Source organism: Nomascus leucogenys, chromosome 10, assembly GCF_006542625.1.
Source record: "Nomascus leucogenys isolate Asia chromosome 10, Asia_NLE_v1, whole genome shotgun sequence".
In the NCBI taxonomy this organism is placed as follows: domain Eukaryota; kingdom Metazoa; phylum Chordata; class Mammalia; order Primates; family Hylobatidae; genus Nomascus; species Nomascus leucogenys.
This window is the reverse complement of record NC_044390.1, coordinates 77,297,935-77,324,675: the sequence shown is the minus strand read 5'-3', so window position 1 is coordinate 77,324,675 and position 26,741 is coordinate 77,297,935. Positions and strand designations below refer to the sequence as shown.

At 37.9% G+C, this 26,741-nt stretch overlaps 1 protein-coding gene across 3 annotated transcripts in view; it reads right to left on the bottom strand.

The window, feature by feature from the left end:
* Positions 1–421: 421 nt before the first annotated feature.
* IFT81 (intraflagellar transport 81) overlaps positions 422–26,741 on the bottom strand; it is a 96,111-nt gene continuing 69,791 nt past the window's right edge. Inside the window, exons 14-19 of one of the 3 annotated variants that reach the window (XM_030821363.1) lie at positions 25,865–25,954; positions 14,478–14,564; positions 12,908–12,979; positions 12,742–12,827; positions 9,647–9,692; positions 422–1,171 (exon numbers count right to left, since the gene is read on the bottom strand). In XM_030821363.1, coding sequence (XP_030677223.1) covers positions 989–1,171; positions 9,647–9,692; positions 12,742–12,827; positions 12,908–12,979; positions 14,478–14,564; positions 25,865–25,954 — 564 coding nt within the window. In that variant the 3' untranslated portion in view covers positions 422–988. The remainder of the gene's footprint in view (positions 1,172–9,646; positions 9,693–12,741; positions 12,828–12,907; positions 12,980–14,477; positions 14,565–25,864; positions 25,955–26,741) is intronic. The other 2 variants (XM_030821366.1, XM_030821364.1) reach the window with 2 other exon arrangements.

Below are 26,741 nucleotides of genomic sequence, written 5' to 3'. Positions count from 1 at the left end.
CAATAGATTTTTGGTGAAAATAAGTAATAATGTGGCCAGGCGCAGAGGCTCATGCCTGTAATCCCAGCACTTTGGGAGGCTGAGGTGGGCGGATCACGAGGTCAGGAGATCGAGACCATCCTGGTTAACATGGTGAAACCCTGTCTCTACTAAAAATACAAAAAGTTAGCCAGGCATGGTGGTAGGCACCTGTAGTCCCAGCTACTCAGGAGGCTGAGGCAGGAGTATGGCGTGAACCCGGGAGGTGGAGATTGTAGTGAGCCAAGATCGTGACACTGCACTCCAGCCTGGGCAAAAGAGCGAGACTCCGTCTCAAAAAAAAAAAAAAAGAAAAAAAAGAAAAGAAGTAATAATCCTTCAAATTAATATTAGATGTTAATACTTACTTTAAAAAGAATAAATTTTTGACACAAGACAACTATACATTTTTTAAATAGACATGAAATACGTACCAAGTTTATTTGCCTTTAAATTATACAAACAGAATAAACATGTTAGTCAAAATATTAAATTTTCTTGCATTTTACAGAAGAAAAATAAACTGAAGTGAAACTGTAGGAACTGCTAAACTTCAGATAAATGTTTCTTCAAAACAAGAGATATTCGTTCCTAAAAGATTCTTCTAAAGTTTTTTTAAAAGAGATTAAGAAAAACAGTAAGCCATTGGGTTATTACATTCTAAAAAAACTACATGTTTCTTAATGGACATACGTTTACATTTACAGATAGTAAACTTAGTTTCCTGTCTCATAAAACTCAGAAGATGCCAGTGATGTCTAAACTATGGAAAATAATAAAAGCCTCTTTTTCATGTGAAAAAACATTAAAACTAAATCTACCTCAACATTATTTTCTATGAAAACTTAATAAAGAATGGCTCATCTGAAAACAAAATGCTATACAAATCAGTTTCAAAAAAGAAATATGTTATGAGATTAGGCTTATAGCTAGTGGTATCAAGTAAAACCCCAAACGATGACACAAGAATTCACAGTATTAGCCGGTCCTCTCCTCCCTCCTGAATTACCTGACCAATGGAAGTTTGGCTTTGTTGTTTCAGAAAGCACTGTTTCTTACATTCCATTAATTGTTCCAAATCACGCCACATTTTTGCTTGTTTCATATTTGGACCATGACTTTCTCGTACAAATTTTTGTTTTTCCCGAAGTTTCTATCATTAAAAAAAAAAAACAAGAATAATTAAATCTCAGTTACAGGGGTTTATTTCTATTGCTATAGTCAGATGAATATGGTATGTTTTCTACAGTAGATAAATAATAGTTAGCTAAACCACATACTCTATAATGTATCAAAACTAAGATTATAAAAGTTAACTAAGGCCAGATGCGGTGGCTCATGTCTGTAATCCTAGCACTTTGGGAGGCTGAGGCGGGCAGATCATGAGGTCAGGAGATCAAGATCTCTACTAACCCCGACACTAAGTCAAACTGTTTGCCTTTCTAGTTCTCCAAAAAAATACAAAAAAAAATTAGCCAGGCATAGGGGCGCACGCCTGTAGTCCCAGCTACTCAGGAGGCTGAGGCAGGAGAATAGCTTGAACCCGGGAGGCGGAGTTTGCAGTGAGCCGAGATCATGCCACTACACTCCAGCTTGGCAACAGAGCAAGACTCTGTCTCAAAGAAAATACAAAAAAACAAAAACAAACTAACAAAAAAACCCACACAAAACTATAAAAGGAAATGAGAGAAAAAGATAGTTAGGAAAGTGGAACAGTATCATGGTGTGAAAAGAAGAATGTAGAGTTTGGAAGTCAGAAGACTGCAGTTTTAATCTGGTTTTGTCTTCTCTAGTGGTAAGCAAGGCACTTAATTTTTTGGGACTTCAGTTTTCTCAATTATCAATTAAGGTTAATAGACCAGGCATGGTGTCTCATGACTGTAATCCCAGCACTTCGGGAGGCTGAGGCGGATAGATCACTTGAGGTTAGGAGTTCGAGACTGGCCTGATCAACATGGTGAAACCCTATCTCTACTAAAAATACAAAAATTAGCAGGGCATGGTGGCGTGTGCCTGTAGTCCCTGCTACTCAGGAGGCTGGGACAGGAGAATGGCTTGAATCTGGGAGGTGGAGGTTGCAGTGAGCTGCAATCGTGCCACTATGAGACTCTAAGTCAAACTGCTTGCCTTTCTAGTTCTCCAGCGAAAACCAGCTAGGAGGATATACATGACATATTACTCAAGAATGTATAGTTATAGCTCAGATAGCTTTAAAATAATTCATTTATTAGCCTAAGCCTGAGAAATGTCCATATTTTGTTTTAGAATTTCCATTTACATAAAAATTTCTCAAGAAACCAACAGGCTCAGTATATTCTATATACTAAAACCTAATACTTACTTATTCAGGATATAATTATGGAGCACCTGTTATATGTCAGGTATGCTTGGAGTTTCAAGTGGAAAACAGGACTCATGCTATATAGGTGGGCAGATCACCTGAAGTCAGGAGTTCGAGACCAGCCTGGCCAACATGGTGAAATCCCATCTCTACTAAAAATACAAAAATACAAAATACAAAAATTAGCCGGACACGGTGGCATGTGCCTGTAATTCCAGCTACTCAGAAGGCTGAGGCAGGAGAATTGCTTGAATCTGGAAGGTGGAGTGAGCCAACATCGTGCCACTGCACTCCAGCCTGGGCAACAGAGTGAGATTCTTTCTCTAGAAAATAAAAAAAAATTAAGGTGAATAATAGGATGCTGGGAGCTGGGCACGGTGGCTCACGCCTGTAATCCCAGCACTTTGGGAGGCAAAGGCAGGAGGATTGCTTGAGCCGGGGAGTTCAAGGCCTGCCTGGGTAACATGATACTCTGTCTCTACAAAAATAAAAATTAAAAAATTAGCTGGGCATGGTGGTGGCACGTGCCTGTAGTCCTAGCTAGTTGGGAGGCTGAGGTGGAAGGATCACTTGAGACAGGAATTTGAGGCTGCAGTGAGCTATGCTCTCACCGCTGCACTCCAGCCTGGGCAACAGAGCGAGACCCTGTCTCTTAAAAACAAAACAAAACAAAACAAAAAACCAAATCAAGGCTAATAATAGGGGAAAATAAAAGTATTTACTTGGTAAGATTATGTTTTCAAGTGACATAATAGATATTGAAATACTTGATAAGTTATCATGTATTATATATGTTCTTGTTATTAAATGTTGTATTCTATTCTATCCTGAAACAGTGTATACTCTATTTATGTCCAAATAAATCAAATTGTATGCACATATACTTCAGGGAGCAGGCCCAGTGATTACAAAAATAGTATACTATTAAATAAGCCAAAATCCTTCTCAGAATTGTTTTTGCTACTAACATCTTAGACGGTCCACCTGCCAAAACTGTTTTACTCATTGACTCTAAAATTTTAAACAGGAATAAAAGAATCTTCAATAAATTACAAAAATATACTTTGGTTCTATATTATGGCAAATTGAGGAAGGGTGACTGAAAGCCAAGAGCAGACACAAAGTCAGAGACAATAAGTGACAGGGTAGGAAAAAAGAGAGAGAGAATCCAGCCTGGACAACAAAGTGAGACCCCCTGTCTCAAAAAAAATTTTTTTTAAATTAGTTGTGTATGGTGGCACATGCCTGTGGTCCCAGCTACTCAGGAGGCTGAGGCAAGAAGATCACTTGAGCCTGGGAACTCAAGGCTGCAGTGAGCTGTGACTGCCATTGCGCTCCAGCCCAGGTGACAGAGTGAAACTCTGTCTCAAAAAAAAAAAAAAAAAAAAAAAAAGAAGAAGAAGAAGAGAAGAAAAAGAAAAGAAAGGAATTCATTCATAATCCCATGTGCTAGAGACAACTACAGTTGACATTTTGGTAGAGAAGGTGATAGTGCACATAGAAGGAAACGCAGTGTGTCAGAAATACCTGTACTGACACCGAGTGTGAGAGAATCACCAAGAGGGACAGAAAAGCAAGCAGAGACACAGAGGCAGAGTGCAAAGGAACATCCTCATCCTTTCCTCTTTTAACATATGGTCAATATACTAGTTTATCTGAGACACAAATGAGAATGCTGGTAGTTGGTACTTGCCCAAATAAGAGGATTAACTAAGCTAAGGACCAGATTCAAACCACCCATTAAATACTGCCCACCCAGCTATGCACAATGAAAGCAAAGTTAACAGCAAACAGGAATAGAAAACAACACAAAATTTTAAAAATATAAATATAACCAGTAAATTTTTTGATGCAATACCTGGCATATTAATACATCTATTTAAGTTTATGTAACAAATAATGTATCTTACAACAAATATTTTATCCTTATAAACTAAAAAGTATTTAGAAAGGCCATTAAGGCAGACCAAGAATTTTAAGACTTCTGCACACGATTTTAAATTAAGGCACTACTTAACCTGTAACTTTTCTTATATCACTGGAATAATTTCCTTGTCAAAAAATCCTAACAACCTATAAAAGTTATTTAAAGAACCAAAGACAGGATGTAGGCACTGTCTGTGTCAGAAATATTAAATTTAATTTGCTTCATAACCATGTGTGTTTGAAACCTTTAACTTTATGAATACAACTGATGTTAGTATGTATATATTTTAAATCTTATTATCATTTACATTTGTTTACAGTTGCAATGTACAAAAATTACTAATCACGGATTTCATTGTTCTTTAAAGGAGGAGGTGGTGGTATAGAAGGGGGGAAACTCAGTTGGCCTGAGGAGGTCTATGGATGTCCAGTTTATATTGGCTTAGAGGGCTTAGACTATCATCACTTTGAAAGGCTAGGTTTGTTCTGTTTGCCTTGAAAATTTAGATCTACTCTAGAAGTTTGAGGATTAAAAGCTTTGCTTCTTAAATGATACAGTCTGACATTTGGGGAATGAGCTAGTCATTGGTTCACTTGATTAAATATACTTGATATATTTTGAGACTCTCAAAAAAAAACAAAAAAAGTCAATTTTGACAATCATATAAAATCCTACAAATCCAAAAATCTCTAGTTAAAATATTATACAAATGAATGTTTAAAATTTGATTCAAATATGTGCTTTCAAATACGAAAATTATTTCTTTTTTTCCTTTTAAGTATGGTGTGTCATCCCATAAGTGAAGTAAGGTACACAGAATTCACTATTCTCCCAGTAAATGGAGGAATCAGCTTCAAGAAGGCTTCCTTTTATTTTTTATTTATTTTCATTGATATAATGGTCATTCATTCACAAATCACAGGTGAACACTTTTTAGAGAAATAGCTAATTTCAGGTTTGAGACAGAAAATGTACAGTATGAAATTAGAACATTTTGCCACACCAGAAAACAAAGAAGCCATCAAAGTCTACTAGGATTTTTTCAAAAGGATTCAAAAACTGACTTAAAGAGGCTTCCACTGGCCAAATTTGAATACGAATGGGACTAATAATCACAATAGATTGAAACATATCAAATGTGTTCAATCTAAAAGTCATAAGATTACTTTTGAAGGATGATAAAGAACCAACTCATCATTTTGAAAACCAGTAAATAGTGAATCAAGCAGTTATTCTACCTTTCTTATACGAATATAACTCGGTAAGTAAACAGAAGATAAGGAGAAGTTGCTCTTTACAAAATTATTCCAGCCAATAAATGAAGAACAAATGACATAATCAGAATGTTACCACTGTGCAACTTCTAATGAATTAAGGATCTAGGAAATGATTATCAATGGCTGTCTACATCATAAGAAGAAAGCCTCCTGATAGAAGCACATACCACCATCTATGAAGTATTCTTGCCAAATATCAAAACATATTTAATCAAGCTTCTAGATCTAACTACCAATTCACAGGATATACTGGGGACAGAAGAACGTGCTAATTGACAACAAAGGGTTACCAACAGCAAAGTTCAAAATGTTGAAAACCCACTAGGACAAATAACCAGTTTTTTTTTTCTTTTCAACAAATAAATTGTAAGGAAAAAATGATGGGGGAGTAACCTAGAGAAAGAGAGACTTAAGAGATATATAAGCTAATAACAATGTATGGACTCTTATTAGGATCCTGATTCAAACAAATAAATCACGGTGAAGTTTGAACATTGGGTATTGGATGTTATGTAATTATTTTAAATTCTTTTTGGTAGGATAATGGTATTGTGGTTATGTTCAAAAAGAGTGCTTATGATACATACTGAAATGTGATGAGATAAAATAAGAAGTCTGAGATGTGCTTAAAAATAATTTAGAAAAAAAATTTGGGGCAGGTACTGGATGAGATTATAGACAAAACAAGGCTGGCCACGAATTTAATGATTAGAGTTGGATGATGGATATATATGAATTGATTAAAATATAGTTTTGAAAATCTCCATAATAAAGGCTATCATTTTTTTTCTTTGAGATGGAGTTTTGCTCTTGTTTCCCAGGCTGGAGTGCAATGGTGATCTCTGCTCACTGCAACCTCCACCTGCTGGGTTCAAGCAATTCTCCTGCCTCAGCCTCCTGAGTAGCTGGGATTACAGGTGCCTGCCACCATGCCAGTTAGTTTTTTGTATTTTTAGTAGAGACGGGGTTTCACTATGTTGACCAGGCTGGTCTTGAACTCCTGACCTCAGGTGACCCACCCACCTTGGCCTCCCAAAGTGCTAGGATTACAGGCATGAGCCACTGCACCTGGGCTGTTTTTCTGTTTTTGTTTTTGTTTTTAAGATACAGTTTCACTCTGTCGCACAGGCTGGAGTGCAATGGCGTGATCTTGGCTCACTACAACCTCTGAGTTCAAGTGATTCTCATGCCTCAGCCTCCCGAGTAGCTAGGATCACAGGCACATGCCACCACACCTGGCTAATTTTTGTATTATTACTAGAGATGAGGTTTCGCCATGTTGGCCAGACTGGTCTCAAACTCCTGACCTCAAGTGATCTGCCTGCCTTGGCCTCCCAAAGTGCTGGGTTATAGTCATGAGACACTGCGCTCAGCCAAGTTTTTTTTTTTTTTTTTAAGTAAGGAACATATCACCTTTATTTACCAATTACTCCATTGTGTTCTATACCATTTGTTTTCTTAAGTTTACTTATAGGTTTCTAGGAGCTAATTCATCTTTCAAGTACAAGCATAGATAGACACACATGTGTTTTTAATAATGATTCAAACCAGGAAAACGTAAATAAGAGTGAATAACTTTGCCATCACCAATTTATTGAGTCATACCAGTAGCTAAACTGTACAAATACATATTAAGATGGAAATGAAGCCATATTTTTTATTTGTATTTTAAGAATGGACAAACTTCAATAAATATATAATCATTTACAGGTTTCAGAATATTTGAACAATGAAATTAGACATCTATATATAGTTAGTATTTTAAAAGAAAAATTGCAGCTAAACAATCCCTACCTATGATGCTACAAACTTAGAAAACCTAGTAAGAAGGCTGGGCACAGTGGCTTGTGCCTGTAATCCCAGCACTTTGGGAGGCCAAGGTGGATGGACTGCTTGGGCTCAGGAGTTTGAGACCAGCCTGGGCAACATGGCGAAACCCCATCTCTACAAAAAATACAAAAAAATTAGCCAGGCGTGGTAGTGCACTCCTGCAGTCCCAGCTACTGGGGATGCTGAGGCGGGAGGATCGTTTGAGCCTGGGAGGCAGAGGATGCAGTGAGCCGAGATTGCACCACTGCACTCCAGCCTGGGTAACAGTGCGAGACCCTTCCCTAATATATTGCCAGAAAAAAAAAAGGAAACCTAATACGAAGTCCAGGTGTCGTGGCTCGTGCCTGTAATCCCAGCACTTTCGGAGGCCAAGGTGGGAGGATCACTTGAGCCCAGGAGTTTCAAGAGCCTGGGCAATATGATGAAACCCCATCTCTACAAAAAAATACAAAAATTAGCTGGGCATGGTGGCATGCTCCTGTAGTCCCAGCTATTCAGGAGGCTGAGGTGGGAGGATCGCTTGAGTATGGGGAGGCCAAGGCTGCAGTGAGCTGAGATTGTGCCACTGCACTCCAGCCAGCCTAGGTGACAGAGTGAGACTCTGTCTCGAAAAAAAAAGAAAAAGATTTTGAACACTAGGTATCGGATGTTAACATTCAATTGTTATTGCTTAACAATATAATTAGTATTAAATTATTTTTGGTATGATATTTTGGTATGATAATGGTAGGAACCATTTTTTTTTCACTCTGTCACCCAGGCTGGCTGGAGTGCAGTGGCATGATCTTGGCTCACTGCAGCATTGCCTCCCCAGGCTGAAGCAATCTTACCACCTTAGCCTCCCGAGTAGCTGCAACTACAGGTGCTGGCCACCTTGCCTGGCTAATTTTTGTATTTTTTGTAGAGATTGGGTCTTGCCATGTTGCCCAGGCTGATCTCAAACTGCTGGGTTCAAACAACCCTCCCACCTCAGCCTCCCAAAATTCTGGGATTACAAACAGGTATGGGCCACTTTGCCTGGCCAGAAAACATTTTCAATAGTGAAACTAAAGAAACAGAAAAAATGTTGTATAGTGAAACACAGTTAGTCTTCATTATGCACTATAGACTTAAAATCAATGAAGATGATCTTATAACTCATCTAAATCAATCTAGGTAATTTAATTTTTAAATTTCTCATCTACGTGTTTCAGTTTAAATATGAGGAAATGAACTCTAAAGTGATTAGAGGGCTTGTTTAGAATCACAAGCCTAAGAGTGAAGCCAAGTCACTTGATGACTGGTCATCTTTCCTCTGAATTATTAGTTAGTATACATTTTTTCTTTTTTTCTCCTAAGAATGCAAAGCTGGTGTCTTTGTTAAATTGGTGGCTTTATGAAGTCAGCTAGAATAACTAATCAGTTGATCATTTAAGTCCTGATGGTCAAGGCCATAACTTACTCTCTACCACTTCTAGGAGTGGCTCAGAGAACTAAGAACAATAATTATACAGTCCTATTTCAGTTGCCATCAGATAACTCTGGCAGGAGGGAGCTGAGTATCTCAAGCAAGGTTTTTCAGTTGTTTGTATTAAATAAATCAATGTTTGTAAAGGGCTTAGACTAGGGCCTAGAACTTTGTGTTTATTAAATAAAGTAAATGAATAAATTTACACCTATCTCATAAAGAGATATCTAAGAATAATTTTTTTTTTTTTTTTTGAGATGGAGTATCGCTCTGTCACCCAGGCTAGAGTGCAATGGCACAATCTTGGCTCACTGCAACCTTTGCCTCCCTGGTTCAAGGGATTCCCCTGCCTCAGGCTCCAGAGTAGCTGGGATTACAGGCGCCTGCCATCACGCCTGGCTAATTTTTGTATTTTTCATAGAGACAGGGTTTCACCATGTTGGCCAGGCTGGTCTTAAGCTCCTGATCTCAACTGATCCACCGGCCTTGGCCTTCCAAAGTGCTGGGATTACAGGCATGAGCCACCGTGCCCAGCCTGAGGATAATCTGAAAACTATAATGCAGAACATTATCATGAACTGTCTGTGATTTAAAAATAGATAATTTTTTCTTTCAAAAATCCATTGTGTCTTTATTTCTGTAAAACTAAATTCTTAAGGAAGTCTTCCATCTTTAAAAAGAATGAACAATTTCCCCTCAAAAACTGTACTATGACCTTTTGAAAAGAATGACAGTCATAAACCATGTACAGTAGTGAAAGCCTGAATCAGTTAGACACATTTAAAAAAATAAATAATAATTCTTACCTTTCCAAGGTTTTCTTGTTCAGCAATATTTTTGGTATACTGTTCCCTAGGGAGTCAACACAATGATTTACTTTCAGTTTACTTCAAATGATTTGATCATACAAGTGAATTATAAATTGATATATCTATCTAAAATACACTAGGCAATATAGTTTAGGGTACTGGAGTCAGAATGAAACACATTATCAAATTCTTTGTTTTTCCCCATCTTTAGTTAGTTCTTCAAGTAAATAGTAATTTAAGGAAAAAAAAGAAAGCAAAACATTCCATAGGAAATTAAGATAATTAAATTTTAAATACTATTTCTGGTTAATCTACCCTCAAAACAATGGCAACCCATTTGCTTAAATTACACATTGTTTTTGAAGAGGTTTGTAGAAAGGAGAAAGGATATACATTTTAAATAAACATTAAGTAGCACGTAATCTTGCAATTCTACTTCTAGGAAGTCATCCTACGAAAATATCCCATAACTTAAATAAACACAAAAGCAGACTATTTATTTCATCAATGCTTATAATAGTGAAAATATGCAAACAAACTAAATGTTTATAGATGGGAAAATGTTTAAGCAAATTACGGCATATCTATTCAAAGAAATAACAAGGAGTTATACAAAAGAATGAGGTAAATCTATAAATACTGAAGTGGAAAATATTCTAGATCAAGAGAAAAACAGTATATGTAGTTTAATCTTTTATTTTCCTTTGAGACAAGGTCTCACTCTGTTGCCCAGGTTGGAGTGCAGTGGCATGATCACACCTCATTGTAGCCTCCATCTCCCTGGCCCAAGCGAATCTCCCAATTCAGCCTCCCAGGTACTGGGATTACAGACATGTGTCGCCATATTGGGCTAATTTTTTTGTATTTTTTTGGTAGACACAGGGTTTTGCCATGTTGCCCAGGCTGGTCTTGAACTCTGGGGCTCAAGCAATTGGCTCATCTCAGCCTCCCAAATGCTGGGATTACAGGTGTGAGCCACCACACCCAGGTGCAGTTTAATCTTATTTTTATATACATATGTATGTATACATGTGTGTATACACACATACATATAACATTTCCCATGCATTAACTAACACACATATATACAGATGTATCAGCAAACACATGGGAAAAGAATATGGCTCAATGTACACCAAAGTATTAACAGTAGACATTTCTGAGGCATGGCAATATGGACAACATTCAACTTCCGTGCACACTACTTCATAATGGTTACTGTTGTTTTTACAAGTATTTCTTTTGCAAGCTAAAAAAATAATTTTAATGTAAAAATTAAAAACATAATAACATTGTATTTTATTTGTAAACAAAATTATATTTCAATACTATTTAAGACAAAATGTGAGATTTAAAGCAGGTGACATGTTAAGGATAAAGACTGATGGCTGGGGCTGGGTGCAGTGGCTCACGCCTGTAATCCCAGCACTCTGGGAGGCTGAGGAGGGCGGTTCACTTGAGGTCAGGAGTTTGAGACCAACCTGGCTAACATGGTGAAACCCCATTTCTACAAAAATACAAAAATATAAACTACAAAAATACAAATAACAAAAATTAGCCAAACGTGGTGGCGTGTGCCTGTAATCCCAGCTACTTGGGAGGCTGAGGCAGGAGAATATGCTTGAACCTAGGAGGCGGAGGTTGCAGTGAGCCGAGATCGTGCCACTGCACTCCAGCCTGGGTGACAGAGCAAGACTCTGTCTCAAAAAAAAAAAAGAAATCTGGCTAGAAGACAGATCAAAAAATGAATAGTTCAAGAGCAATTATTTCCTTCTTTACTATTTATATCAATAACTTTGGAAGAAATAGAACTTAATTTATAAAAATTTTTATTTTTTAAGAACAAATTTAACTTTTCTCATTTCTTATCATTGGCCATATAGATTTATATGAACGAAGTTTACATACAATGAAAGAATATGAATAAGTACATTTTTAGTTTAATATGTTAGAGTATTAGAAAAAACACTGCTCTATTTATACAGTATTTTCAGTCTGGCTTGCATTCTAGTGCTGCATTACATTGAAAAAAAATTCAGATTCTGAAAGACACTCTATTTCTTAGATTCCTTTTTTTTTTTTTTTTTTTAAAAAGACAGAGTCTCCCTCTGTCGCTCAGGCTGGAATGCAGTGGCGTGATTTCAGCTTACTGCAGCCCCTGCTCCCTGGGGTTCAAGCGATTCCCATGCCTCAGCCTCCTGAGTAGCTGGGACTACGGGTGCCCACCACCATGCCCAGCCTCTTTTTATAACATTAATGTACATGCCACTCAAAATCTCAATGCAATCTAGAATAAACGTGAGTCCTATATTTTATCTGAATTTTTACTGAATAGTAATAGCAAAACATTTAACATTCGAATTGTGATGAGGAGCAAATAAGGTTTATGTTGTTCAATGACAGCATTTTATCACAGCTAGCAATTCAACCATAAATGTGTTTTTTTTAGGCAGGATTTGATTTATTACAGTATGCCACAAGCTGGGATTGCAAAAAAAGCACCATATAAGGACTAAGTAGTATTTATATATACTTCTTGAAGACTGGTACACTGCAATCACACAGTTTCCAGCTAAAATGCAGTCATCACACTGCACAATTAGCAGGCAGATGACTAGAGTCTAGGCCATGTGGGACTTTAAAAAGAGATCAACTTTACTGCTTATGACAAAGCAATTATGAAATTACATATATTCCTAGGTGGGGGGGAATGAAGAGTTATTGCTTAATGGTTACAAGAGTTTTTGTTTGGGATAATGAAAAATTTTGTAAATATACAGTGGTGATGGCTGTACAATATTGTGAATGTAATCAATGCCAATGAACTGTACACTTAAAAATGGGTAAAGTGGCAAATTTTATGTTTTATATATTTTACCACAGTCAAAAAGTAAGCAAGCAAGAAATAAAATCATATGTATTCCTACTTAGCAGGGCTAAAATATCTAGATGTTTAGTAAGATTTAGTATTAAATAATATCTTAGTGTCTACTTACTTAAATATGCTAAATTTGTATAATTCTATCTTATTTATAAAACTTTTATTGGTGAAAATACTAAGTATCTCAATATAAAACAACAAAATTACTTGCCTAATTGCCTTTCTTTTTTCTTGTTGATCAGAAGAGATATATGCCTTCATCTCATCAGTAGCACGGCGAAGTTGAACTTCTAGGTTCTAAATAGAAAGACTCAAGTTTTAGGGAAGACTTTGATATAGAAAAAACTCAGAAATGTTTTTGATCTACTTTTTCTTACCTTAATCATACAATTTGTATAATGGTATCTACTTTCTTCTTGAACACATTCTTCACGGAGTCTTCTAACTTCCTATAATATATAATTTTAGATAGGTGACATTATTGAAAGAATGAGACAGATATGGTGATGATGACTTTAGATGTACAACAAAGGACTACCATCAGAGTCATTTCCTCTTCTGCAATTTTAACTTTGTTTATTCTAGCACGATAAGAGATAATTTTTTCTAGAGAATACTCATATCACTCTATAACCTGCAAGTTCAATTGTATTTTTTGAGACAGAGTCTCGCTCTGTCACTCAGGATGGAGTGCAGTGGTGCAGTCTTGGCTCACTGCAACCTCCTCCTCGCAGGTTCAAGCGATTCTCGTGCCTCAGCCTCCTGACGAGCTGAGACTACAGGCACGTGCCACCATGCCTGGCTAATTTTTGTATTTTTAGTAGAGACGGGGTTTCACCATGTTGGCCAGGCTGATCTCGAACTCCTGGCCTCAAGTGATCCTCCCGCCCTGGACTCCCAAAGTGCTGGGATTACAGGCATGAGCGACTGCACCTGGCCCAATCATACATTTATTAAGTACCTACTGTGTGTCCAGCACTGTTCTAAGTGCTGAGGACACAGAAGTGAACAGGCAGTTTCCCTGCTTTCACTGAAGTAGAAGAAACCAACATAAACAAGGAGACATAATGAAGGATATTTGAGATGGGGATAAGTGCTATGAAGGAAATCCATCAGTAGAATGTGATAGAGGGACTGGGTGGGCCAGGTTGGGAAGGAGAGTGGGTAACATCAGGTGATCAGAGATCTCTGAGAGGCAGTGACACTGAGCCTGAGACCTAGCGATGAAAAGGAGAAGGGAGGGCAAAGAGTTAGGAGCAGAGTATATCACGTAGAAGGGAAGAGTACATGCAAAATCCCAAAGTGAAAACAAGCTTGGCCTGTTTGAAGTTCAGGAAGAAGGTCAGAGTGGCTGAAGCTCCATGGATGAGGAGTAGAGCACATGGACACGAAGTTCGTAAGGCAGGTGGGGCCTTGTAGACCATAGTTGGTGGTTAGATTTTATTTTAAGTGCAACAGGAAGCCAATGAAGGGTGGCAAAAATTTTAAACAGGTTTCTTAGGCTGCCCTATGAAGAATAAACCTTAGGAGAGCAAGAGTAGAAGCAAGAGAATAGGTAAAAGTTGACTGTGGGAGGCCAGGCAGCAGATAATGAGCCTTGTACTTTGCTGGGAGTGGTACAGATGGGAAATTGTGTACAAATTAAAGAAATAGAGATCTCTGGAGCTTAGGAGACAGGCTTGGGAGATGATGATAAAGATTGGGAATCTTTTGACATTGATGTAGTGAAAATGTGCATACACGGGCAGTATTTAAAACATTTTTTTTAGAGAGAGAGTCTTGCTCTGTGGCCCAGGCTAGAATGCAGTGGTGTGATCATAGCTCACTGTAGCCTCAAACTCCTGGGCTCAAGCAATCCTCCTGCTTCAGCCTCCAGAGTAGCTGGGACTACAGGTGTACACACAGGTAGTTTTTGCTAAATTGTTAAAATAAAAACTCTCTTCTTACCTGTTCTAATTTGGACCGATTGCTTTCGAGGCCTGCTGCACAGCTATCATACTGCGATTTCTTTTCATCACACTCCTGGGTCAGTTCCTAGTATAAAAAGGGAAAATGATTGAATAAGTGAAAAACAAAGGTCCCAAACATGGCTCTGAAACAATGCATGCCCTTGTCAGTCTTGTAACTTAACTCTAAGCTTCTTGGCATACTTAAGAGTTATTTATGCAACAACCAGACATTTGAGAATTATGATAGATGAAGGTGCTGATAATAATAATAGCTACCATGTATTGAGCTGTGTGCCAGGTTCTTTGTTAGGAGCTGGGGAGACAATAGTGAATAAAGCAGCCAAAAATTCTTCCTCTCAAGTAACGTTCAAACAAGTAAACAGGCTGCTGAGAGCTATGATAGGAAAACACAAGGTGTTACAGAAGGCACACAGGACTCCTGGGAACCTAACCCAGGCTTGGGGATCAGTGGGGACAACTTCCTGGAGAAACTGATATCTAAGCTAATCACCAAGGATTAGTAAGAACAGTTAGGTGGAAGATGAACAAGGGGAAGACAGTATTTAAAAAAAGGAACACTAAGTATAAAGGATTGAAAGCTACAGAGAACAAGAACAATTAAGAAACTTATAAGTAGTTTACTATGCTGGTTTATTTCTTTTGTTGTTGTTGTTGTTGTTTTTTGAGACAGTCTCACTCTTTTGCCTAGGCTGAAGTGCAGTGGTGCGATCTTGGCTCACTACGACCTCCGCCTCCTGGGTTGAAGCAATTCTCCTGCCTCAGACTCCAAAGTAGCTGGGATTACAGGCATGTGCCACCATGCCTGGCTAATTTTTATATTTTTAGTAGAGATGGGGTTTCATTATGTTGGTCAGGCCGGTCTTGAACTCCTGATCTCAGGTGATCCACCCGCCTCGGCCTCCCAAAGTGCTGGGATTACAAGCGTGAGCCACCGCACCCAGCCTATGCTGGCTTATTTCTGGGAAATGGTGAGGGGAAGCTGAAGACCTAGGCAGGGGCTTAATTAGAAGAACTTCGTAAAACATTCTAGGGTGTTTGAAATTTACCACTGACAATAACTAAATCTCAAAACGGGACCTCAAAAGAGATATTGATACCACCATATAATGCTTGGAGAAAGTTCAGGGAGGCCAAGTACCTTGCCAAAGATTATACTGCTAAGAAAATGTGGAGTCTGCCCAGTGTGGTGGCTCATGCCTGTAATCCCAGCACTTCGGGAGGCCCAGGCGGGCAGATCATGAGGTCAAGAGATTGAGACCATCCTGGCCAACATGGTAAAACCCCATCTCTACTAAAAATACAAAAAAAATTAGCTGGGCATGGTGGCATGTGCCTGTAGTTCCAGCTACTCAGGAGGCTGAGGCAGGAGAATCACTTGAACCTGGGAGGCGGAGGTTGCAGTGAGCCGAGATCACACCACTGCACTCCAACCTGGTGACAGAGTGAGACTTGGTCTCAAAAAAAAAAAGGTGGAATCACAATTTGAATTCAGGTTAAGTAGTTTCTTTATTGCGAGGGGGCAGGGAGGAAATTTAAATTTTGTTTTCTTTAAGTCCTTTCAAAGTTTCTTCTAATGTAGTATTTTGAATGGGATAATTTGAAAATCTCCTGCTACAAACACCTAGAAATGCTAAAAGTACAGTCATGCATGGGATGATGTTTCAGTCACAACGGACCACGTATATGATGGCAGTCCCATATGATTATAATGGAGCTGAAAAATTCCTTTCACCTTAGTGATATCATAGGCATCATAATGCCATAGTGCAACAAATTACTCATGTGTTTGTGGTGATGCTGGTGTAAACCAATCTATGTCAGTTGTATAGAAGTATAGCAATACAATTATGTACTGTATATAATACTTGATGATAATAAACCACTATGTTACTGGTTTATGTATTTACTATGCTTTTTTTTATTGTTATTTTAGAGTGTACTGCTTTTACTTATAAAAAGTAAACTGTAAAACAGCCTCAGGCAGTCCTTCAGGAGGCATCCAGAAGAAGGCATTGTTATAGGAGATGACAGCTCCATGTGTGTTATTACTCTTGAAGACCTTTCAGTGGGACAAGATGTTTCAAGGTGGAAGACAGTGATATTGATTATCCTGACGTTGTGTAGGCCTAGGTGTGTGTGTCTTAGTTTTTAACAAAAAAGTTTAAGAAGTGAAAAAAGGCTGGGTGTGGTGGCACATTCTTGTAATTCCAGCACTGTGGGAGGCCAAGGGGGGTGGATTGCTTGAGCCCAAGAGTTTGAGACAAGCACAGGCAACATAGCAAGACCCCATCTCTGCTAAATAAATAAATAAATAAATAAATAAATAAATAAATAAAAATTAGCCAGACTTGGTGGTATGTGCCTGTGGTCCCAGCTACTCCTTAGGCTGAAGTGAGAGAGCTGCTTGAGGCCGAGAGGTTGAGGCTGCAGTGAGCCGTGATGGTGCCACTGCACTCAGCCTGGGCGACAAGAGCAAGAGCCTGTCTCAAAAAAAACCAAAAAACAAAAATTTTTTCACTTTTTTTTTTGGAGACAGAGTTTTCTCTTGTCGCCCAGGCTGAAATGCAATGGTACGATCTTGGCTCACTGCAACCTCTGCCTCCCAGGTTCAAGCGATTCTCCTGCCTCAGCTTCCCGAGTAGCTGGGACTACAGACATGTGCCACCACGCCCAGATAATTTTATATTTTTAGTAGAGACAAGGTTTCACCATGTTGGCCAGGATGGTCTTGAACTCCTGACTTCAGGTGATCTGCCCGCTTTGGCCTCCCAAAGTGCTGGGATTACAGGCATGAGCCACCGCACCTGGCCAAAAAAATTTTTTAAATAGAAAAAAGCATATAAAAGAAGGATATAAGGAAATAAAATATTTTCATACCACTATACGATGTGCTTGTGTTTTAAGCTGTTATTACAAAAAAGTAAAAAAAAATTTTTTTTTTAATTAGAAGTTTATAAAGTAAGAAAGGTTTTTTTAAAATTTTTTTCAAGACAGAGTCTTGCTCTGTCGCCCAGGCTGGAGTGCAGTGGCGCAATCTTGGCTTACCGCAACCTCCGCCTCCCAAGTTCAAGCAATTCTCCTGCCTCAACCTCCCAAGTAGCTGGGATTACAGGCATGTGCCACCACACCCAGCTAATTTTTTTGTGTTTTTAGTAGAGATGGGGTTTCACTACGTTGGCCAGGCTGGTCTGGAACTCCTGACCACGTCATCCGCCTGCCTCAGCTTCCCAAAGTGTTGGGATTACAAGCGTGAGCCACCGTGCCCGGCCAAGAAAGCTACAGTAAGCTAAGGTTACTTTATTTTTTTTTAAAAAGTATTTTACATAAATTTAGAGTAGCCTAAGTGTACATTGTTTCTGAAGTCTATCATAGTGTACGGTAATGTCCTAGACCTTCACATTCACTTATCACTCACTCACTGACTCAACCAGAGAAACTTCCAGTCCTGCAAGCTCCATTCATGGTAAGTTCCTTATAAAGGCATACCATTTTAAATATTTTATACCATAATTTTACTGTACCTTTTCTATGTTTAGATGGGTGTAGATACACAAATACTTACCATTGTGTAATAATTGACTACAGTATTCAGTATGGTCACATGCTGTACAGGATTGTAGCCTAGGAGCAATAGGCTATCTACCATATAGCCTAGATATGAGTAGGCTATACCATCTAGGTTTGTGTAAGTACACTCTATGGTGTTTGCACAATGATGAAATCACTCAATTATGCATTTCTTAGAATGTATCCTCATAATTAAGTGATGCATGGCTGCATCTACAAATGCTTGGTAAGATAGAGCAACATCCTTTCAAATCCCAAGCTGAACTGAACTCTCAAAGAAATAAAAGAAATTAACAGGACCAAAAAGAAAGGGTAACATTATGGCTACCCTTGGTGAAAGGAATTGGGAATGGCCAGTCTTGGTAACACAGTGATTTTAACGTTCAGGCAGAGCAGATGCAAAGCCTTAGGTCTGTGCAGAGTGGGAAGTTAGAACCGAGGACCCCCACTGTAAATCTTAAGCTGTTTTTAACCTGTGAACCTGTGAGTAAAGGGTTAACACCATCCTGAAAATGACCTTGCGTGGTTTCCATAGTTAGCACAGATGAGTAATGTGTATGCTACCTTTGTTGTGTGGGACTGCCTCTGGGCTGGGGTCACTAGTACAGAATAAAAGATTGCTGGAAGAAAGGGGATGTAGCTTCTATGTATCAAAGTGACCTACAGACACCCAAGGCTCTCAAAGGTGAAAGTCACATCCAAAGTGGGAAAAGGGGCTGCAGAGCCTACGTACTTAGGTAGCTGCTGGTCTCTCAATGAGATGTAGCTGCTATAGTTGATAAAATCCTTTTTTGGTCACAAGTCTTATGGTCAAATGGATCACTATGCAGCTGTGACAGTGATCACAGCTGTCCTCAGGCAGCTTTGGAGTTTGAATTTACCCTATCTACATGGTCTAGGAACTTCCAAGCTGAGAAATTAACTCAATATTAGCTCCAAGTTTGTGATATTTCTAAAACAGAAAAACTGCAAAACCACTGTAGAGGTATACACCCTCCATCCTGGCTGCCAGGATTCAAGAGACAAAGCTCTGTTAATGAAAGCTCACAGTCCCAAAGTATAAAACATGTAAGGGAAAAATCAATTCATTAGGAGTGAGAATCAGAAGATACAAATAACAGGACTATACCTAAAGGAACTTGGATACTAGAAGTAAGCCAACTAAGTAAGTATATTTAAAATAATAAAAACTATAAAGGAGGAACTGAAAACAAAAGATTACAAAAAGTGAGGCCAGGTGCGGTGGCTCATGCCTATAATCCCAGCACTTTGGGAGGCGGAGGTGGCCAGATCACTTGAGGTCAGGAGTTTGAGACCATCCTGGCCAACATGGTGAAACCCTGTCCCTACAAAAAATACAATAATTAGCCAGGCATGGTGCACATGCCTGTAGTCCCAGCTACTCAGGAAGCTGAGGCAGAAGAATGGCTTGAACCTGGGACATGGAGGTTGCAGTGAGCTGAGACTGCAACACTACACTCCAGCCTGGGCGAAGAGCGAGACTCTGTCTCAAAAAAAAAAAAAAAAGAAAGAAAGAAAAAGTGAGAAAAAATAAAAATGAAAAAGACAGTCATTGAAATTAAAAATTAAGTGGATGAAATAAACATGACACCTCTGAGGAAATAAAAGAATGAACTAAAACACAGAGCTGAAGAAATTATCTAGAATTCAACACAGAGAGACAAAAATATGAAAGCGAGATTAAGTAACAGGGAACAGAATAAATATCTCTAATATGAGTAGTTGGAAAACAGAGCGCAAAAAATGGGAGAGAAAATATCTGAAAGTATTATGTAGACTTTTTCCAGAATTCATGGAAGACACAAAACATAAATTTGGAAAAGTAAATAAAACTAAATATACACTCAAAACATGGTAGTGAAATTTGGACAACACCAAAGAAAAAGATAAAAATATGAAAACCAGTTATAGGGAAAATATTATCTAAAAATAAATGATAAACTGATAGCCGACCCTTCAACAAAATAAAAGAAAGCATGAAAATATTTTTTTTCTGACCAAGCCATTATTTAAAAGAAGAAAAAAAAAGATGGTTTACTTATTGTAATGATTCTTTACTGAGAACACTAAACACACACATATGCACACACACAAAACAAGGAAATTGTATTTCAGGAAAAAGAAAACTGAATCCAGAAATAAGGCGTAAAATACAAGCAGTGATGGTGAAAACTGCTAAATATATAGGTAAATCTAAACAGGAAATGAGTATATAAAGTTGTAATTATAATGCTAACAACCACCATAACAACTACTTTTAGAGATGTACAAATAAAGAAATAAGGGCTGGGCATGGTGGCTCATGCCTGTAATCCCAGTACTTTGGGAGGCCGAGGTGGGCGGATCACCTGAGGTCAGGAGTTCGAGACCAGCCTGACCAACATGGAGAAACCCCATCTCTACTAAAAATACAAAATTAGCCGGGTGTGGTGGTGCATGCCTGTAATCCCAGGTACTCAGGGGGCTGAAGCAGGAGAATCGCTTGAACCCGGGAGGCAGAAGTTGCGGTGAGCCAAGGTTGCGCGCCATTGCACTCCAGCCTGGGCAACAAGAGCAAAACTCCATCTCAATAAATAAATAAATAAACAAAACAAACAAATAAATAAATAAAATGCCGGAGGATAACAACACACACGTAAGGTAGAAGAGGGTGTCAAATTATTCTAAGGTTCCTGTATTGCGGAGATGTTAACAACTTTAGACTTTGTTAAGTGAGGAATATATATATATATATATATTTATATTATATATATTATAATATATATTTATTTATATTATATATATTTATAATATATATTTATTTATATTATATATTTATAATATATATATTTATTTATATTATATATATTTATGATATATATTTATTTATTTATATTATATATATATTTATAATATATATTTATTTATATTATATTATATATATACATATATAATATAATGATAAAAACCTAAGAGTAAATAATATCAGAATAGAAGATAAAAAAACAGAAAAAAGGGAAAAAAGAGAAAACAAAACAGGATTGGTACAATGGATGGTAAAAAAAAAAAAAGCAAAGAGAAAACACAGTAAATAATAGGATGTACAGAATAGAAAAAAAAATTCAAATGCTTCAAAAATTAGAGTAAACATAAATCAGATTAAACTTACCAGTTAAAAGACAGATTCTCAAACTGGATGTAAGAAACTACACCCACACAAAATACATCTACCTATCTATCTATCAATCTACCTACCTACCTACCTACCTATCTACCTACTTATCTACCCACCCACCTACCTACCTATCTACCTAGAGTGCAGGTCTTACTCTGTCATCCAGGTTGGATGCAGTGGTGCTATCACGTCTCACTGCAACCTCGAACTCCTGGGCTCAAGCTATCCTTCTGCCTCAGCCTCCCAAGTAGCTAAGACTATAGGTGTGTGCTCCCATGCTCAGCTAATTTTTTTACTTTTTGTAGAGATGGAGTCTTGCTATGTTGCCCAGGCTGGTATTGAAATCCTGGGCTCAAGAGTCTCCTAATTCAGCCTCCCAAAGTGCTAGGATTATAGTCATGAGCAACTGCTGCCTGGCCCTACATGCTATTTATGAGACATATATCAGACAAAAATAAGGACATAGGAAGCTGAAAGCAAACAGAAATAAGAAGCAATACTAATCATAAGAAAGCCGGCATATACGCTTTAATAGTAGACAAAAATAATACTTTGAGGCAAAAACCATTATGTACCATAATAAGGAATAAAGTTTAAAAATAAAGACAGAACATAAAATTCAACAGGAAGTTTTTTTTCCTTCTTTCTTTTTTTAAAGACAAGGTTTCACTGTGTTGTCCAGGCTGGTATTGAACTCCTAGGCTCAAGTCATCCTCCTGCCTTGGCCCCCTGAGTAGCTAGGACTATAAGCATGTGCCATTACCCTGGGCTGGTTTTTGTTTTTTAACCAGGAAGATTTTGTTTGTTTTCTCTTTTTTTGAGACGGAGTCTCGCTCTGTCACCCAGGATGGAGCACAGTGGCATAATCTTAGCTCACTGCAACCTCCGCCTCCCAGGTTCAAGCGATTCTGCCACCTCAGCCTCCCAAGTAGCTGGGACTACAGGTGTGCGCCACCACAGCTGGCTAATTTTTGTATTTTTTGGTAGAGACGGAGTTTCGCCATGTTGGCCAGGCTGGTCTCGAACTCCTGACCTCAAGTGATCCACCCGCCTTCACCTCCCAAAGTGCTAGGATTACAGGCATGAACCACCACACCTCGTCTGTTGTTTTTTTGGTGTAATAAAATACACATAACAAAATTTGCCATTTTAACCATTTTTTAAGTGTACAATTCAGTTGGCATTAAGCACATTCACAGTGTTGGGCAACCATTACCACCATCCATCTACACAACTCTTTTCATCTGAAAAAGTTTCAGTGAAATATTTTACCCATTCACTAGGAAGTTTAGAACACCACTTTTATAAGCCTGATCTGATGAACACATGGAGAACCCTGTACTCAACAACTGGAAAATAGACATTCTTTTCAAGATCGAGTTACCAAAAAAATTAAGTTGGCCTCAGATCTCTCCATAGCTACATTTAACCCTAGAAGATTGTGGAGCTACACTTAAAAAAAAATCCTCAAGGAAAGAAAGCATGATCTAATAGTCAAACGGCTGTTGAATTGTTTAGGCAATAAACTAGAACATGCAAGAACTCATCAGGGAATATTGTTCTTATGAGTCTTTTTGGAGGACTCTAGAGAACAAGTTCCAGGCAATCAAAAGAGAAGTGAGACAAAGGGCAGTCAGTGGATTGGTAATGAGCACTGGATCTAATAATTACAGGTCTAGAGCTGAAAACCAAAGTGAGAAGTAGGGTAATAGAGGAGAATGTAAATGTTATATGCAGTGACAAGATAGAAATGATACAACAAAGCCTTCAGAAGGAGAAAGGGAAAAGAAGGTGGAAGGTAGAATAAGTAAGCTGGTTTCCTCATTTTTTTAATTGATAGGGGTGGGTGGGGGAATGTCAAAGAATATTGTTTAAAGCTAACAAGTCATAGTATAAGCATATTCAAGGTATAACGGCAAACACTAAGACAATACAATGTACTAAAATCAGGTGCTAGAGGAGAGGGAAGGAAGGGAGTAGGAACAAGAAATATACCAATTTCATGACTTCTCACAGTGGGGATTAATAGATGCCATCTAAAGAAATAAGTAATGAATAGTAGAGTTAAAAGGCTAAAACTAAACCATAAGCCAGAACACACACACATGAGGGAGAGCAGTCGGGGGATGAGTGAGGAGGGGAAAAAGGAGGAGAAGGAGATTTTTTATAGGCTTTAAAATTGAAAGCCAAACATAAAGTAATACCACCCAAACCAAATGTATCTGCATATTAATATATACATTTACCTATTAAAATAAACCTTTCAGATGATATGACACAGCAAAACCTAATTCAAGATCTATTCAAGAAACACACCAGAAACAAAATACTTTTTTTAAAAGTGGAAAGTATAAGGTGGGCAAAAAAAGTACAGCAACCAAATGTTAAAAAAAAAGAAAGCAGATAATTTGATCTTGGTATCAGTCACGGTTGATTTCAGTCCTCCCACCTCCTGAAAAAAGCTTTTGTTTTTAGAAAGTAGAACAAAAGTGTGGAGAACAAATTTAAGATAGTTACTAAATAATTATCTGTTCATTAATTCTCAGAAAATTTCTGGAAAATACATATGGAGCTGTTAAGTCATGTGCTGGGGATGCTGAAAGAAATAATTTTTATTCTTTTCCTTAAATAACTCTGTATAGCTTTAATTATTGCTAAGAACATGATTTTACTTTTATATGAAAAAGTAATCAATAAATAATAGATATTTCATTGAAAATAAAAATTATCAGATTGCATACTCTAAAATATAAACAGGCTGGGTGTGGTGGCTCGCACCTATAATCCCAGCATTTTGGAAGCCTGAGGTGGGAGGACTGCTTGAGCCCAGGAGTTCAAGACTAGCCTGGCAACAGTAGATCCCATCTCTACTTAAAAAAATTAAATGAATAAAAAAAAATGAATATTTCAGTTTTTTCCTACATATTAGCAATTATATATAATTATTCCATTTAATTACATATAATTTGTAGAACTGCTCCTAAGAAAATAAACATAAAACTTTTCAAAATGCTATTCTAATTCTAGATGACTATAATAGATCTAGATAAATATAAGTTAGACATCTTTCATTGTTGATATGGTTTGGATCTCTGTCCCTGTCCAAATCTCACGTCAAACTGTTACCTCCAATGTTGGAGGTGGGGCCTGGTGGGAGGTGATTGGATTGTGGGGGTGAAATTCTCATGAATGGTTTAGCACCATTCTCTTGGTGCTGTTTTCATGATAGTGAGTGAGTTCTCATAAGATCTCGTTGTTTAAAAGTGTGAGGCCCCTCCCCCCACCCCCTTGCTGCTCTAGCCGTGTGATATGCCTGCCCTTTCTTTGCCTTCTGCCATGATTGTAAGCTTTCTGAGGCCTCCCTAGAGAGTGAGTAGATGCCTGCATCATGCTTCCTGTATAGCCTGTAGAACCATGAGCCAATTAAGCCTTTTATCTTTAGAAATTACTTAGTCTCAGGTATTTATTTACAGCAATGAGAGAACAGATTAATCCAGTTGTGATGCTCTAATATTCAAACAGCTGTTAACATTCAAATTTAGAAAAAAATGCAAGTATCACACAAAGGAAATATATTAACACTTCCCTATAAAATTTCCGAATAGTTGAGGGTTGTCCATTAAAGTAAGTTATGCATTTTTAAGTATTTCTGCTCTTCAAAAGTGTCATAATGTATTTTTGTAGTTTCAAGTATTAAATATAGTTAAACAAGTCAAAAAATAGTATTAAAAACAGAGAACAGTGAATGTCAAATGGTGGAGGCAGTCTGATCTGGATTTGTAGAGGGCATTTACCTTCTGACAATTTATCTTTAAAGCAGTGGTTAGAACTAGTTTCCAAGTAATGGTATTTCATCACTTCTCATAATCTATCATAGTTTGCTGTGCACCGTGCCTCCTAGCAGTGCAAGTTCATTAATCTAAAGTTAACCTGTCACCACTTGTGGGCAGACTCTGAGCTTTTACCTGGACACAGAAGAATGTGACTTCATATTTATAGCTTTAATGCCCATATGATTTAAAGAAAAAAATCTCCTCTGGCTGAATTTGTGGATTTCAGCTTAAACTACTTTTTCTCTGTCTCCTCTGCCTCCAATAATTTATGGCTAAATAAGCAGCATAAATTAAACAAAAACCTTTGGAGGTCATTTTTTGGGGCAGGGGTGGGAGACAGGGTCTCACTCTGTCACCCCAGCTGGAGTACAGTGGTATGATCATGGCTCACTGCAATCCTGACCTTCTGGGTTCAAGCAATCCCCCCACCTCAGCCTTCCAAGAATCTGAGGCTACAGGTGCATGCCACCAAGCTCAGCTAATTTTTTTATTTTTTGTAGAGACAAGGTCTTGTTGTTAGCCAGGCTGGTCTTGAATTCCTGGGCTCAAGTGATCATCCTCCTGTCTCAGCCTCCCAAAGTGCTGGGATTACAGGCATAAGCCATCACACCTGGCCTGTATGTCATGTTTTAATTCTCTTCTGAAGAATCATATCAATAAGATAATAATGATAATTTGTTTTCTATATTACCCAAGTAAAATATTCGGGGTTCTAACTAGCACATGTGAATAAGATAGAATACTAAAAGTATCATAAAATCAAATTACTTGATAATATCAAAAACTTACTTCACATTTTTGACGCAACCATCGCAGCTCTTTTATAACTGAGGCAAGAGCTGACTTCTTTTCAGATACCAATGAATTCAGCTTTTTCACCTGTTATTTAAACAAAAAATATAACACCTAAAAAAGAATTCAAAAGAAGAAAAATACTACATGCATAAAGATATTGATTTCAATGTTAAATATAAGAGCAAAAAACTGCAAATTACTTCAGTCCCAAACAACAGAGAAGTGCTTTAGAAAATCCTGATTCCTCAGCAAGGTGGAAAACTATACTATTTAATCATTCAAAATGTCAGTTCTCAAGACTGTAAACCATTATGGGAAAATCTTTATAATTTAACATTGAATAAATATATTACAAAATTGCCTTATACAACTATAATCATGATGTATTACTTATGTAGGCATATAAAATATACATAAATATTGATGGAGTGATATTCAAAATACTACAGTATAGTCCAAATAGCATAAGTAATGATCCATCAGAATGGACACCAGTCAGAGAGATGAATGGGGTCTTTTTTTTTTTTTGAGACAGAATCTTGCTTGGTTGCCCAGGCTGAAGTGCAATGGCGTGATCGCAGCTCACTGCAACCTCTGCTTCCCAGGTTAAAGTGATTCTCATGCCTCAGCCTCCTGAGAAGCTGGAACTACAGGCGTGCGACACCATGCCCAGCTAATTTTTGTATTTTTAGTAGAGATGGGGTTTCACCATGTTGGCCAGGCTGGTCTTGAACTCCTGACCTCAAGTGATCCGCCCGGCTCGGCCTCCCAAAGTGCTGGGATTACAGGTGTGAGCCACCACGCCCGGCCTGAACAGGGTCTTACATGCTAACCGTTTTAGGAGTTAGATTGTGATGAGATCCAGAGGGTT